This window comes from Dermacentor silvarum, chromosome 7, assembly GCF_013339745.2.
Source record: "Dermacentor silvarum isolate Dsil-2018 chromosome 7, BIME_Dsil_1.4, whole genome shotgun sequence".
NCBI classification, from domain to species: Eukaryota; Metazoa; Arthropoda; class Arachnida; order Ixodida; family Ixodidae; genus Dermacentor; species Dermacentor silvarum.
The window spans coordinates 22688354-22704488 of NC_051160.1; the positions used below are offsets into that span (position 1 = coordinate 22688354).

The following is a 16135-nucleotide window of genomic DNA, read 5'->3' on the forward strand; positions in this document are numbered from 1 at the left end:
GGTGGGCCATCAGCAAGTTCCGACCTTACTTATACGGCCGGCCATTTCGAGCGATCAGTGATCACCATTCGCTCTGCTGGCTTGCCAATCTACGAGACCGACCCATCAGGTCGCCTCGCTCGTTGGAGCCTCCGCCTCCAGGAATACGACATGACTGTTGTCTACAGATCGGGCCGTAAGCATAGCGACGCTGACTGCTTGTCACGTTCTCCTATTCCCTTGACATCCTCCGACTTGGAGCTAGATTTGCCGTTTCTTGGTGTCGTCGACGTGGTGCGCATGGCTGACTACCAACGTGCAGACTCTGAACTGCTTCCAGTCATCCGATATCTCGAGGGAGCTGACGTTGTTGTCCCACGCCCACTTTCACGAGGATTGACATCGTACTGCCTGCGGAACGATGTGCTGTACAAGAAAAATTTCGAGAACAGCCAAGAAACGTTCCTTCTCGTCGTTCCGACGGCGCTGCGCGAGGAAGTTTTACAGGCGTGTCACGACGATCCCTGTGCCGGCCACTTAGGCTTCGCGAGGACATTAGCGCGCATACGGCAGAAATACTATTGGCCACACCTATTTTCGTCGGTTCAGCGCTATGTGCGAACGTGCCGTGACTGTCAGAGGCGTAAAGTCCCACCCGTCAAGCCTGCCGGCCTCCTTCAGCCTTTGGATCCGCCTCCGGCGCCGTTCCAGCAAGTCGGAATGGACCTTCTTGGTCCGTTCCCCACGTCTTCCTTGCAAAACAAGTGGATAATCGTGGCAACCGATTATTTAACTCGCTATGCGGAGACAAAAGCTGTGCCGCGGGGAACTGCTGCTGAAGTCGCCAGCTTCTTCGTCCACAACATCGTGCTTCGTCACGGTGCACCCGCTGTGCTCATTACTGATCGCGGTGCAGCGTTTACAGCGGAGTTGTTGCAACAAGTCGTCACGCTGACGCATACTGACCACCGAAGGACCACAGCCTATCATCCCCAGACTAACGGCTTAACAGAGCGCCTGAACAGAACATTGGCCGACATGCTATCCATGTACATTGATGTGGAACACAAGACATGGGATGCAATTTTGCCATACGTGACGTTTGCTTACAATACCGCTGTGCAGGAGACCACCGAGTTTACACCATTCGAGCTCGTTTACGGACGTCGCGTTACAACCACCTTAGACGCCATGCTCCCGGTAGACCACGGAACCACAAGGAATGACACCACTGAAGAGTTCGTCGAGAAAGCAGAGGAAGCTCGCCAGCTTGCTCGGAATCGCATCCGCACCCAGCAGAATACCGACGCCTGCCGTTACAACCGGACCCGACGGAACGTCCAGTACTCACCAGGCGACCGCGTGTGGGTGTGGACACCTATCCGACACCGTGGGCTTTCGGAGAAATTGTTGCGCCGCTATTTCGGCCCCTACGAAGTTGTACGCCGCCTCAGTGATGTGAACTATGAGGTGGTGCCTCAAAGCTCTGATGCTAGTTCGAACCGACGCCGTCCCCGTGCTGAAGTCGTCCCTGTAGTACGGATGAAGCCGTACTACGCACGCGAGGGATAAGCATCCCTCACAAACCGCTTCAGCATTGTGTACATGCCTGTATGTTTTGTTTTTTTTTCTTTCCATGTTGGCACTCTTGCCCATATTGCTCGCCCCATGCCCTTGAAGCGACCGGGTCGGTCGCTTTTGAGAGGGGAGCAATGACGCGAAATAAGTTGGCACGTGGTGACACTGGCCCCTTGAGGCGAGAACGACGAAGTTCGTGGTTGCGCGCGCGCTCTCCGAGGTCCAGCTATTATTAAAGGCTGACGTGTTTTTTTGCCTATCTGCTGCTGGCCAACTATTCTAGCTATACTAGCTGGGTGACAATATCACGAGGATTTCGTGCTGCTAGCGAAATTCCGCCTGTAAAGCACACAGGCACTTAGCCGCTAAACATCTAAACTTCGCGGGAAGGCCAGCCCCTCAGTAGCAAGCGGCATGGGTTTCCGAATAGTGAGGGTGCACTTTTTATTATTCTTTTGGTGCAGCGTATACCCCAAATCGGAGCTTATTGCTTGACAGCAAGTGTGACTAGTGACAACTGGAATAGGGTCAAATGCCTCCAAGTTTACGGGCATTCGATGCGGTTTAATAAGGCACAGGCTGGCGAGGACAGCTAGTGGGAATTACTAAATTTTCCAAGTTAACATGAGCCAAATGCACAATGTTTTAGTATAACGGCTTAGTAGTCTAGCTTTTCAACATTGACAATGTAATTGCAATGTGCCAACATACCAAATTAACCGAACTGTATGTATGCCATCAGAGCAAAACACTTATTCGCAACACGACCGCCTTCTATGGAGAAGCTATCACGATGATGATGCAACTTGAGGTAGCTACAGAATGCTTCGCATTAAAACTAAATCCAGCGAGCACAAGAAGCAGAGGCCATGAGTACACAGCATGGGTACACAACATGGGTACAACCCAGAGAAATAACCATAGTCACTCAATTTTTTCAGCAAATGCAAAGAAGCTTGGTAGTCTTTAGAGAAACAGTGCAGACAAGAGACCGCAATTTGTTGGGGCCAGAACAACTGAAGTTGTGCAGTTTTAGAAAGCCAGGGGTCACATTTTTGCATTTGACTACAAGTTAATAACCAAAGCTGAAGGATGATGGTGATGATGGGTTCAAGGCAGTCTCGTCTGGTTAAAGATTTTGCCGATACGAGTCGAAAAGGAAATTGTGGCTTTACAAATAGCTTGTCACAAATGCATTGAAAAATATTTTGCTTTCTTTTTCACTCGAATATATATGGCACTTAACTACAGCACACCTCTAGAGTAGTCCCTTTGAATTCTTTCAAGAATCCCTAGGTGTCTCCAAATGCTTCGGGCTATCACAGTTTGCTTGATCCGACCATTAGGAAGGGCTTTCTCCCAACATAAAATTTACGATTTTGCAACTTTTATAGTGATGGTGGAACAGCGAGCAACTGTGGTTTGCACTTCCCAGCTACAAAGGCTCCCTACCAGTAATCAGCCTCAGTTAACAAAAAATTTCCACGCATATTTATTCAAAATGACCAAACTTTGCTGTAAATGTTTTCATTCACACCTGCCTTGCCTGGCAGTGCACTCCGTCCCTGCATCGGCAGACCTCAAGTCATTCAAGGCTGTGATGGCCTCCGCACACGTCTTGATGAGGTTGCACATCTGGATTGATAGCTCGACACTGGAGCACATTTTCAGTTCCTGCGTGGCCCAGACCATTTTCCCCTGAACAGCTTGCATGGCTGCCACAACTTCCTGTTCTCGATGCGTCGAGTCGGGAGGCATTGAGGCGTTCATCTCCAGCTGCTGGCTCCTGTACAAGCCAGTGTTTCGCGATGCTAAAATGCATGGTGTCATGTTTTCGGCGGTGGCAGGTGCTGTGGGCACAGAGGCATTGCTTGAGATGACTGTTGTGGCTCTGCGTGGGATCAGTGGTGGTGCAGTGTTGATATGCGTTTCTTCTGAGAGCGTGCTCCGCGAAGGGGCAGTCAACTCTGAGCTTGCCTGCCGTTCCTCGACGAGACGCTGCGCTGCCACATCGGAGAGAACTGTAACACACGCAAAAACTTGCAATGTAATAGTTGCCACTTATGAGAATACAATGCTTTTCTGCATGCTCTGAGAAGATCAGGGATTGATAAGCACACAATAACTCTGTCAACTGCTATGTCACCGCTGCTGGTGAGCTGTGCACATAGGTTGGCATACTCACTCGATAACGAGTACATCGGCTCATACTTGCTCCATACTCACTTCACAGGCATGAGATAGCGCCTTAGTGAGCGACCAAGGGTGAAAGTAGATGTGGACATGAACATCTAAGCGAGTGTAAGTATGGATGTGAGTGAGTGCTGACAAGTGTATAATAGACTGCAAAAATTTTGGTGAGTATCCACTTATTGTGCTGACCTATATTCTGAAAAAAATCCACCAACACACATCAGCATAAAATATATGCTAACGTCACCTTGCTGCAGCGCAGCTAACGCTTTTTTTTTTTCTTTTTTTTTTTTTTTCTGTGTGTGTGTGCTCTGAGACACACCACCTTCGGTCACCGCAAATGATCCGGAAGCAGCAGATGGTAAAAGCAGACACTGCCAGGCATTTCACTTTCTTATGCATCATTCTAGACAATATTGCAATAACGTGCACCGCCAACCAACGCGCCAAGCCCGTTATCACACAATCATCTCGGCGACAAGCTTCAAGACGCTCACCCGGGTTGTCTTTGAAGTTCTCCATCGTGTCCACCTCTGAACAAGCGATGCAGTACGCTCTGCGCTGGCGGTCCTCGAGGAGTATGGTCTGCAGTGATACAAGCAGGCAGGCATTTGGAGTGCTGGTACAATCGGAGGAACAATTAACCGTAAGCTGAAATTTTACTCACGCTGCAGACATCGCAAACCTCGCTGAGCATCTTGTATCCTTTCAGAAGGTAATCGCCCATGATGCCGCTGATCTTGTCCATTCGTTCTCGCCTAGCTTCGAGAACCTTTAGCTCCGCTTCTGACGGCGGTTTCCATTCGTAGTCTTCCATCTTCAGCACAGAGTATGAATGAAAATTGACACCTCCTAGATCACCTAGAAGAGGACGGGCTGTACGTCTTTTTCCTCCAAGCAAATGTCCAAGCAAATCTCCAGCCTCGAGAGGCAGCCTCCTTCAAGAGAAATGGCGAGCCAAGAGGGCAGTAACGACTGATCTACAAGAACATGGAAGGTCAGAGTAATCAGTAAACGGGGTTATTTACCATAGCAATCTTTACGGACTTTACCATCACGATAGGAACTCAAAGCAAATAGCATAACTTACGCGATTACGGCATGTTTTCACGAATGCATCACGAGCGCCTATTTCTCCCCTAGTAGTTGGTAGGCCTCCAGTTAAAGCGTCGCCTTGGCAACAATTTTGCTGTCATGAAATTTGTAGACTGGCGTGTGCCTTATTACTCAATATACTCTTAAGGTCTGTGTAGTGATCTTCACACGTGAAATTATACTCAGCCGGCAAGAGCGAACGCCGAGCTTCACTTGTGCCCACGTCGTTTACTTCTTTCTTGTTCGTGCTTCGGTTTTTTAGAACCGTAGAAGTCAAATCGAAAACAGCAGCAGCGCTTGAGGAGCGCTAATTTCACGTCTCCCGTCAAAACAGGAATCCGTTGCATCACGTGGGATTTGCCGGCGCCGTTTAGACAGTTTAGATGCCGCTTGTTTTCGATGTGATCCTTGCGAGCGTAGTGTCTAACTTGTGAGTCGCCACGTTTCACCAGGGTATTGTCGCGATTATTGGGACATTTACGCGAAACCATGTTCACTCCGCGTCGTGGAGGCTCCTCCGGAGGTTCTTTCCTCACAACCCCTCACTCGCTGTCCAAAAGTCGACGCAGTGGTACACCGTTAGCGTACGGCCGGTCGCCATGCACGCCTGGGTGATTATCTTTTCATTTACGTATTTGACGTTTGTTTGTTTAAATCTTACCGTCTGAACAAAGTGAAATATGACTGGCATGTAATGCTCCTGTCACTTGTGTTGCTTTCTTTTCTTTTTTTCCTCTCTATTTAAGCATGCTCTCGCTCAGTCAACTTCAAGACAGCTCCCTGCACCAGTCCCAAGTGCTTGAGGAGACTGCGGACCACGTCGTTGAACTGTTCGGCAACATTTTACCAGTACTTGTCAGTGAAGCTCTGGTTGATGCCGAACGTAAGCACAGACTGTTTAGTACGATTTCCCCCCTGCGTGTTGGGTTTCTTGAATTTATCCCTAGTGGGAGTAGCGTACCGGATACCGTGGGCGCCCCTAGCTATTTAATTATTTTTTCCGTTTTGTTTTGTTTACTCGCAGCTGGTACAGATATCAGTGCCCGCATTTCGAGCTGCGGCTGGGCATGGCTCGTCTGTGGTCGAAAGTTGTTTGTGTGGCAGTACAAACAGGGATCACGTAACAGAAGTGTAAGTATTCTGCGTCTCAATCTGTCATTCTGTTGTTCAACTGCTTTCTTGCGTGAGTCGTCGAAGTTTTTGGCTGGGGAGGAAGAGCCTCTTACTAGCTGGTGAACATAGGGGGCCAGTGATGAACATATTTGTTCATGAACAACTTGGCAGCTGACCACTTTCCAATAAATTGTGAAGTAATTAAGCCCAATTGTGTATAGCCATTTGTTCTGCCACACTGATAATTAGCGCTTGCCCATTCCATTCACGACATAACCATTCATCAGGTTCTGCTCACATGCCGTCATTTGTGGGTGGCAGCATGTGGCTTCATATGGCCTATGGGAAGCGTATTTGGATTTGCACTCTTGTTTTTGTAAATAAAGACCAGCCGTGTTCATTGAGAAAAGTATTTTGTGGACCACACTAAGGGCCCATTCACACTTGCGACTAGGCGAGGTCGCGCGACCAATTGCGACTGGCGACCAGAAAACTACTCAAGACGAACGATGTTCACACTTACAAATGCGACCGACGAGTCGCTAAACTGAAATGTATCACGATATGCCGTTCACGTCTGCTTGAAATGTCATCGCCGCGTAAAATAAGCGTCAGCATATACGGACGCCCTGTTCCTTCCCATTTGATTGGTTCAGCTGTTCTGCGACTGTGGTCGCGCGACTGAAAAATCGAGCAGTGAGCAACTGGCCCGAAACGGTCGGATTTCGAGAAAAGCGACCATTTGCGACTGGTCGCTTTGCGACCAACTTGGTCGCGCGACCTCGCCTAGTCGCAAGTGTGAATGGGCCCTAAGTATGCACCACTCCTACATACTCTGTTGGATCACTGTTAAGTACCTGGAATGCTGAACTTAGCAGCAGGACGAAGCGTACAAAAACAAATTGGTTGCAGTAAGCAGTTTGATGTGCTCCATAAATGCCTTTCAGAAAGATTTCATCTGCAAAGCACCTTTGTTTATTTGGGTTCAGGAGTCGGTCTGAGACAAAGGCCAAAGTGCATGAATGGAAGTCGACGAGAGTCGTGATGTGGGCTTGTTGCTCAGTCATATTGAATTCAGGTAAAGTGTAGCACAACACCGGGACATTTTCAACTACATTTATTTAGTTTTTTTTCTGGATCACCTGTAACTATACTCTAGCCATTTGCATCACGCAACCATATCAATACAACTTTTGAGCCGCGTTACCGAATACAAAAAAAAAAAAAAATAGATGAACTTCAGTATGCAGTTCAATATGCAGGGAAAGAGCATGCTCTGAACGTGGAAAGAGCTCTCGCAGAGACCACATTTCGATGGGGACGAAATGCAAGAACACTCGTGTACTTAGATTTAGGTACACATTAAAGGGATACGGACACAAAAGTTGGCGGGTGTTTTTTTTGCGTCGGAACAATAGTTGAACTGTTGAAAATGACGAATACAATAAGCTGCTTTGAAAAAAAAGAATGAGAAACATCTTTTTTTTTGCGATTTTCTATTGCACCTTGCCTCTAAGCGGCCGCCGGCAGAAGCTGAAATTTGACGTCATAACACCCACCCGCTGCCAAGGTCGGCCACAGCTGTCGCAGTGTTTCCAGGGGTGTCGGTCCCTTGCAGCATTTGTTTAACCCCGTTCGATGATCTTCGCACGTGGTCCGTCTGAAACATTATCCCCGTCGGCGCTCCACGCAGGTGATGCGTCTTACATGAGGCTTCCCGCGGTCGTCACTCGGTATTTACGCGTTTGTCGCGGCGGAAGAAATGCCCAGACATTGCTGTTATAATAGCATCGTCGGTCGTGACACGCCGTCGCACACGTTTCCCAGAAACGAGAGGTGCGTAAACTTTGAATACCTGCCTATTACAGAGCTTTAGCTTGTCCGGTAATCGGGTAAACGCGGGCGTTCGGGCGGAGCCGTAAACGTGAGCGGCCACCTGGTGCTGCCACCTGGTGGCGCAGAGCTCAGACAAAAACAGCTAATATTGCAGTAACTAAGTGTATTCTACTTCGCTGCTGGTGTAAATCTTCGGCACCAACACAATTACGCCACTGCCAAAAATTTACACCAGGAAATGACCAATAATTCTTGCATAAGTGTCTGGTTCAGAGCGAAATCTTCGCGCTACGGTTCGCGAAAACCTGACTGGCACTTCCACGGCCGCCTGCGCTTCTTCGTCGGTTGATGCGGAAGGCTCGTAACCGTAAGCGGTCATATTTCTTGTCAAGTTCAAATGGTCCTCGTCTTCAGACGTGTACCAATCGCTGGTAGGCACACCAGAACTCAAATCCATGCTCGCCATGGCGGCGTCGGTGCGCTTCGAATGACCGCGGCCGGCCGGCTGGCTATCCGGCGAGGTTGTCGTGACGTACGCCTTCCAACTCCCGCGGGTCGGACGGCGAGCTCACAAATACGCCAAAAATAACCATCGGCTCAGAAATGAGCTAAGTGACTACTTCTTTTCGGTGTAATCACACACTGAGGATTCATTTTCAGCATTTTCATAAAATTTTCAAATTTTGTGTCCGTATCCCTTTAACGAACCCCAGCTGGTCAAAATTTATTCGGAGCCCTCCACTACAGTGTTTTTCATAGCCTTAGTGTTGCGATAAACCCCGTGAATCAATCAGCGGATTGAGCTCTGGGTTATAGGCATGCATAGATAATAAACATATGCTCCGGTGTCGTATGAATCAGTGTTAATCAAGATTGCTGTGCATGAACACAATGGTTTTGATGGTGGTTCCGAAATTTTGACAGTGCCGCATGCTGACTTTGCCGCCGAGCGACCTGGCTCATCGTGCGGATTTGGTTTGCGTGCTACTGAGGGACGAACTTGCTCCTGCTGCCCTGGCAGTGGCCCCGGCAGGCATCCTCCGCTACTGGCCCAACATTGCCCATGAAGGCTCTTCGACTGATGCCCTGGCAGATCTCCAGGGAGAGGAATGCTACTCCCTCACCAATACACAGGTTGGTAGGCTTAGTAAAATTAATCTTTTCATTGGTAGTTAATTCTTGCTAACAGTATAGATAGCTGGGCGAGTTGGTATGGTATCATCATACCTGCCAACTCTGCAAAATATTCTGTAAGGTTTACAAGTTCGGGCTCATTCTACAATTTTACAAATGTTGCATGAAGCTTTACGAAAGATAAATTCTGTTTACGAAAAAGTTTTGAAGTGGTTGAGAGATTAACCAGTGCATATTGCAAAAATAAGCATGCAATATAAGTGGTGATGGTACCTATGCCGCCTTTTTGCAACAGAGTAACACGCCATATTCCATAAGCATAGCATTCTGTATACTTTTAATTGTCTGCGCATGAGTTTCCAGAAAACCAGAGTGAAAATGCTGTAGATCTTATCAATTCGGGCCAGTAATGCTGAATGCAAGCCTATATTTGGTACTCCAAACAAGAGACGAACAGAGTTTCACCCGCCAGTCTCTGACCATACCCTTAGAAGTTTTCTGGTCGTGAAAGGACACCAGAGGGGTACCTGCTTCAAGCAAGTTTATTTATTAAATTTCCTGATGCAGGCGAAATTCGCAACAGCAATGTCTCTGTAGAAGTCAGTGATCTAATTATAATGCTTTTTCATGTGGCATACTGTTTGTGTGTCACATGTAAAGTTGAATCGTGCTTAATGAAGTGTGTGTGTGTATCCCACAAAAAGTGTCTGCTCAGGGTAAACCTGGAGCGTGCCACATTGTTAACCATTAAAGATCATGGTGGCTCAGTGGCGGCAGCATTCTGTTGTTGAGCATGGTGTTACGAGTTCACTTTTGGCTGTGAAGCTCGGTCTGTGTGACTGGTATTTGTCGCATGATCAACTACGGAATGTAGTTACAGCATCATGTGATTGTCAATAAAAGACTCCAGTGTCGTTTGTCCAGAGGATGTGATTAGCTTAGTAGTAATATTTTTAACCAATCCTCAACAATTCCAGAATTTAGTTGCTTTCACACTTTAACTGGTAGCTCAACAATATTGTTGACATAACAAAAGCATCTGCAAAAACTAGATAAATCCAAATATGTATTAGTCTGTGCCTTTCAATTTACCTTTATTTATTTATCTGCTCAACAGTGGTATTCAATAAAATGTCGAGCACGAGTAGCAGCAGATGTATTGGTCACAAAACCTGTAGGGTTCGTCATCATCTTAGCGCACATGGGGTTCATATTCTCGCCAATGTGAATTTTTTCCCCCTTTTTTTAAGCAAGCTCTTATTTCTTAGCTACATAAAGGTACATCTCAAGAACATGCATTGACCTTGCCAAAACAAGTGCCAGGGACCAGATTTGGACTATACATTTACCTTCCACCACCTGGTCAACAATAATTTTGACGTACTGTATCTCGCTTATTTTTTAGAGAAACCGTTTAATATTTCAATTGGTATGTATTTGAGCAAAGTAAAGAAGAACTAAAGCAATAAAATCATTCTAGGTCAAGTCTTTCTTATCTTGCCAGTTAAAGGGTTAAGCATGTTATCATTAAGAGTTGCAGTCATTGCATGACTAGCTGAGTGACCTTTTCAGGCAAAGTTGGAGTTGGATGGAGTAAATGATGCCAGTCTAAAATTCTCATTGCCTTCGTCAAATACTAAACATTCAGGATGCTTCTTGTGTCTTCTATAAGCTCTACGTAAACTGTGCAAAATGCGTTGAATTGTATTCACATTTAACACTTCTTTCTTCATTTATTGATAATTGCTTCAGAATTTTTTTACTTTTTGTTAAGCACTTATTAAACCAACCTTTACTTAGGAAGGAGAGGAATGATTAGTTTGACAGTGCTGCATAAAACAACATTCCACGAAGGCTAATGCGTAATAGACTCTCACTCGATCTGCTCCCATGACAGCCCATTGGCTGCATTTTGGCCACCACCACAAGCTCCCTGATGCTGGTCACACCATCCGTGGTTGACGGACAAGTAAGTTCCTTTGCAGCATTGCTTATGATGTTTTGATCTTTAATTATGTGGGCTGTGCACCACTTATTGACCTGATAAACTGTTATCTCGAAGCAAAAAATTTGTGAGGAATCTGTTGTATCTGTATTTATTTTATTTTGTATACAGCTATCTCTCAATGATATGCACACAAGTGGTGTGAAATTGGGGATGTTAAGTGAAATAATACATCTAAAATTCTGAACCACCGTATGCTATGTATGTAACATCACGGTGAAGCTGTTTTTTAATGGGATTTCTTGGTGTAGAAAAACTCTGAATGCAGCCTTTTAAATGTTGATTTTCTTCGCTGTTTCTTGTCTTCCAAGATTCCTGTCACCTATAATTTTCACTGGTACAAATAAAGATATCTTGGCTCAAGCATATTTGTTCTAGGCTAAACCATGACTCAATCATTTAATTTGTACAAACCGCAATATTGTTAGAAATAAATAAAATTGAACAAGTTCTTCAAATTGATGAACTCCATAAAACTAAGTTTTGTTTCACAGCTGATATGTAGTACCTCGTGTTGCTGCAGGCAGTTTCACTATCTTTGTAGAAGTGATGTTAGTGCAATGTTTGCTCCAGTGTGAATTCAGTATGTCATGACCAGATGTAATTTGGTTTTCACTGTGATACCACAATCTTTTTACACAGACAGCGCTGCTAATCAAGCCTCTCAAGGCACCTCAGGGACTCTTGGCTGGAATAGGTCGACGGGTGTCCTCATTCATTTTTGGAGCCATGCCTTCTCAGTCGTCCGAAGCGGTGAGTCTTGTGCGAGACCATGATTGAGATAGCTCTCCTAATGCATCATCTTGAGGTTGGGATGAAACTTACCTCTTCCATCCATGAACATTTACACATATTGCTGGCCTAGTTCTTGTATGTTGTAGCAAAAAAAAAAAAAAATACATTTATGGTTTTCCAGTTTTCATCTTGCTGTTGCCTGTTATGTATATCTTTATTAATATTTGCTTGTTTACTCTAGAACCCAACTCCTTATTGATTTAAATTCTATGACTGCTGTGTTATGCAGCTGTGACCAACACTTACTTGCTTATTATGAAGTAATCCAATTTCTAAATACGGTATGGAGCCATTCAGAAACTGAAATGCTTAAGATGAGTGCCAGAGTTCTTCCTGTGACTCCTGTTTTTTGCAACCCCCAGCTTTAATGTTTGTAATCACACCGAGAGAACCCATCAAAAAGAAAGGTCAGGACTGCGCAAAATGGTGCTCCAAGAAATTGGAATGCTTTTGAAAGCAAAAAAGTATAATGAGTCTTAAAATGATTTAGAGCAGTAAATCACGCTCTAGGCTCTGCTCTGTTTGTCGGTTTCCAGAGGCACCTTGTGAAGGTGCTTGTGGAACCAACAGACGAGGAGGAAGAGAAGTATGTGTACGTGCTGCTGCGTAACACTCTCCAGAAGTGGTTTCTGGAAGAAGCAGGACCTGAAAAGGTGAGTAGTCATTCACTACTCCACAGCTGCTACCTTGCCTGGCCTTTTCGTAAAGGTTCACGAATTCGGGCTTGTTCTACAGTTTTACGAAAATTGCGTTTAGTTTTACCAAAAGTAAATTCTGTTCGTGAAAGTGTTCATGAAAGCTCTTGAAAAATGTGGTGGCAGAAGATTGCAAAATAATGCACCCAGAAAAGAAGGAATTGGGATGGTACCTGTGCCGCCTTCTTGTGGTAGTGCCAGGGGGCATATAAACCAGACGGTACTTGCTTCGAGCAAGTTTATTCTGAAAAGTTCCTTAAGCAGGCGAAATCGGCAACAGCAAAGTCACTAAAAGTGTCACTGTGATCTAGAAACGTTGTGCTGCTTGTCAATATCTACTGTTTTAAATTTGCTGCTGCTTTTGTGCAGTGTGTAAAGGTAAACAGTGGTTAATAATGTGCATACGTATTTCTCAAACGGTGTGCCCTCAGGGCAACTTTCGCCGTCGCCGTGAGGTTCCGTATGACGTCATTTGGAGAAGAAATCGTCGCCGCGCGCCGAACGCTGTATGTGCGAGTGAAAGGGGGCGAGGGGCGCGTCTTTCACGGGGAGTGAACGCACGGCGGAGAACAAACGCGCGTTCTGCGCCGTGCTCGCTTAAGGGCTGCAGAAGTAGGCGTCTCTGTTCTCCTTCACAATCACCATGTATGTAGAGCAAACGCGCCTTCTTCCGACGAGCGAGAGGCCGTGGGGGAGGGGGAGGGAAGGGAGGCGACGTTTAGCTGCGGCACGCAGTGCCTATTTATATCAGAGGCTCCGGCAACAGTCACCAACGCCGCACGCATTTTGAGCGAACGCGGGCAAAACGCCGATGGCGTCGACAACAGTTCTGCGTGTTGCCGATGCTGCTGCATGTCCAAGTTTATACAGCTGATAAAGCTAATATCATTACTCCGTATAGCTCTCTACAAGTTTGCTATCGCAATTGATGCTTCGCCTTTCAGGTGAAACTGCGACACATTTTTGTTTCTTTTTTAATGCATGCTATTTCCTCTCCTTATGTCGTGTCGTGTTCTCGGCATATTTACGAAGTTTAATGTTCCAGGGTTGGTGACTATGCTATTTGCAGTTTTTCTACATTCAGCAAGTATAATGACACCTTGTTTTCCTACTAATGTTGTGGCACCCTGGCATCACGTGCGAGCCATTTTTCAAGAGAGCCTGTGTGAACAGCGCTCCATGTTCTGCTGCTGCTTGCGTTAGCATGATGCATGCATTTTTTGAAACCTTAAGGCTAGTCTTCAAGAACAACTTTTATAACAAAATAAATGGCTTTTTGATTTTTCAACTTACCTACTTTGTCAAAAAGTGAGTGTCAGAAACTGGCTCCTTGCAAAAGTCCACTTTCATTGTTGGCAAAATTTCATTGTTAACAACACTCAGTTGAAGACCACAGAATTCGTTCGACATGGTAGGGCAGACTGACTTTTGCGGCCCCAGAAGACTGTAATCTCCATCAAGTGTTTATCTTCTGCTTCAAAGACTTAGTTAGAGACAGTGCACATCTGTTGTAGTGCAGGTGTTTCGAGGGAATGACCACGTAACAAAATACACCAGACTTGTATCTGTCCTTGTTTCTGTTCCATCATCATGGTGACCAGGAAAAGAATTTTCACGGTGCAAGAAATCTTACTGCTCGGATGAATTAAGATAAGTCCTCTGTTCACTGAAGAGAGAAATTATGTTCCTTCTCTGGAAATCCTTCAAGCGTCATTGTTGGCTGTGTATACCCCAAAAAAATTAATTGTGCCTTCTCTCGTGAGCCAGTAAGGGAGTGGAGATATGGTGTTTTTTGTTGCAGGGAACAGTGTTCATGGTTGCACTGCATAGTTGTAATAAGGTGCAAGAAAACACGATCAGACATGCTGGATGATAATACATAACACGATAACATTCCTGCATTTGTGTCTTGTTTCATCTACTGCAGTGTAACTTCACATCCGTGATCACAGACCAACTAGCCTACACGCAACCTTTCACTGATCAGGATTGTTTCTTGATGTGCTTTCACATTCATTCATGCGTTCGTCACTTTCTTTTCAGTTGTGTGGCGAGTGTGACTTGGATCGTGCCATGAAAGAACAGTTCCACGAAGCTCTGTGGGTGCGTACACAACTAAGGTTAAGCATAGCACTGTGCTGAACGATATGCCAGAATTAAGCAGGGGGAAGCGTTAGGTCAGGAGCTTCTATCTAAATGCATGGGAACAGAGAAATTGTTTTTCTCGGCAACCACTGCACAGATTTTAATGAGGTTTATTGTATTTAAAAGAAAAAGTAAAAATGTAGTGAATGTAAGAAGCGGATGTTTTATATACTCAGGCCGTCATTCTTTTAACAACAAAATTTTAAAATCGGGGAAAAAAAAAAAACTTGAGTACAAAGGTTTCAACTCTAGCTCAGTAATAATGATATCACAATTCTGCAAATTGGACCTATTAAGATATCTAAGCAAACAAATTGATTTATTATACACCGCTCTAAAATATATCAATAATTTGTGAGTAGGACTTTTGCACAACCCTCGTAAACATTGTAACGATTCTATGTAGCTGTAATTTCATATATCAAATTTGTCCGCATTAAATGCTGTAACAGGTTCAGTTCACATAACTGTGATGTCTGCTCTTGGTGCAAAGTTACAGATTTCTAAACAATGTGCTTCAGTTTTTTTCAACTTACCGATTTTTGGAATTTTAGTAAAAAAACTTCCAGGTCCCAAATAGAGTTTTGCTTCCTAGAGTCACTAGAATTTAAGGTTCTCTCTCAAATGCAGCAAATTTCATTCAAATCGATCCTGCAGTTGTCTCATAAAACCGTATTTGCATTTTACATGTATTTGAAATGGGAAATCGGAGTTGGTCCTGAGCTAAAAAGCTTCCTCTTGAAAAAAAAAACATCCTCGAAATATTAGTCGTAGTTTTCTAAGCAGTAAAGCGTGTATAAATTTAGTGATAATATAGATGTAAAATTATGCTTTGCATGCAGTTTCGTGTTGGGTTTTGTATCCCAGGCAGCTTTTTGTGGATGTTTTGTCTGTGTCTAATTTCACAAATGAAAAGATTCCTCCCCCTGGGTATTGCAGCTGTATGTTGCTGCAGTCAAAATGAAAACATCTCTCAAGCCCCTCATGGTTTATGCTGGTGTCACAAGAAAACAAGATGCCTGAAATGAATTCCAAGACGTCTTTATTCTGATACTGGAGCAGTATTCCTGGTCGATCAACCCGACGTGGTTGCAGCAAGGTCGCGAGATCGAATCCCAGGCACGGCGGCCGTATTTCGATAGGCGCGAAATGCGAAAACACCCGTGTACTTAGATTTCAGTGCACGTTAAAGAACCCCTGGTGGTCCAAATTATTCCGGAGTCCCCCACTACGGCGTTCCTCATAATCAGGTCGTTTTGGCACGTAAAACTTGCTATATTTCTTTCTTTTTTTTTTTTTCGATCACTTTCGGGGATATGATTGCTTTCGCAAGATTTTGCATGACTTGACACCAGACACATTGGCGTCTACAGTAGACAGCGTTCCTGGCACTTTGCTAAGATGGCATGTCTTGCGCTTTTCATGGAATGCTGTCGCCCGTAGACATCAACACATGCGGCGCCAAGTCGCACAAAATCTTGTTAAACTCATTGTGTCCTAGAAAATGATCTACCGAGAACATGGTCCCTGGTAAAGTCAGGTCTGGATATAATTTATTGGATATAAT

At 45.1% G+C, this 16135-nt stretch overlaps 2 protein-coding genes across 3 annotated transcripts in view; one reads left to right on the forward strand and one right to left on the reverse strand.

Moving 5' to 3' along the window:
• Nucleotides 1-3025: 3025 nt before the first annotated feature.
• LOC119457713 (protein ZNRD2) lies at nucleotides 3026-4967 on the reverse strand. 2 transcript variants are annotated; one of them, XM_049670328.1, is made up of 4 exons: nucleotides 4841-4967; nucleotides 4418-4730; nucleotides 4248-4335; nucleotides 3026-3578 (listed from the first exon to the last, which is right to left on the reverse strand). In XM_049670328.1, the coding sequence occupies exons 2-4, from the start codon at nucleotides 4565-4567 to the stop codon at nucleotides 3085-3087; spliced, it is 732 nt and encodes a 243-aa protein (XP_049526285.1). In that variant the 5' UTR covers nucleotides 4568-4730; nucleotides 4841-4967; the 3' UTR covers nucleotides 3026-3084. The 2 variants fall into 2 exon arrangements, with proteins under 2 accessions (XP_049526285.1, XP_049526286.1); XM_049670329.1 differs by having other exon boundaries at nucleotides 4418-4688; nucleotides 4779-4869.
• Nucleotides 4968-5190: 223 nt separating this feature from the next.
• The window catches only part of LOC119457710 (nuclear pore complex protein Nup133), a 41403-nt gene continuing 30458 nt past the window's right edge, over nucleotides 5191-16135 (forward strand). The window contains exons 1-8 of the mRNA XM_037719360.2: nucleotides 5191-5456; nucleotides 5592-5728; nucleotides 5870-5976; nucleotides 8719-8928; nucleotides 10826-10897; nucleotides 11576-11686; nucleotides 12265-12381; nucleotides 14467-14526. Of these exons, the coding sequence (XP_037575288.1) occupies nucleotides 5335-5456; nucleotides 5592-5728; nucleotides 5870-5976; nucleotides 8719-8928; nucleotides 10826-10897; nucleotides 11576-11686; nucleotides 12265-12381; nucleotides 14467-14526 (936 nt within the window). The 5' untranslated portion in view covers nucleotides 5191-5334. The remainder of the gene's footprint in view (nucleotides 5457-5591; nucleotides 5729-5869; nucleotides 5977-8718; nucleotides 8929-10825; nucleotides 10898-11575; nucleotides 11687-12264; nucleotides 12382-14466; nucleotides 14527-16135) is intronic.

What these genes read in the sequence shown, in the direction of transcription:
- LOC119457713 (XM_049670328.1), bottom strand. Translation starts at nt 4,567, where the DNA reads ATGGAAGACTACGAATGGAAACCGCCGTCAGAAGCGGAGCTAAAGGTT. An exon ending in AGGTTTGCGATGTCTGCAGC is followed by an intron (nt 4,336 to 4,417) that starts GTGAGTAAAATT and finishes GTATCACTGCAG; the next exon opens with ACCATACTCCTCGAGGACCG. An exon ending in GAACTTCAAAGACAACCCGG is followed by an intron (nt 3,579 to 4,247) that starts GTGAGCGTCTTG and finishes CGTGTGTTACAG; the next exon opens with TTCTCTCCGATGTGGCAGCG.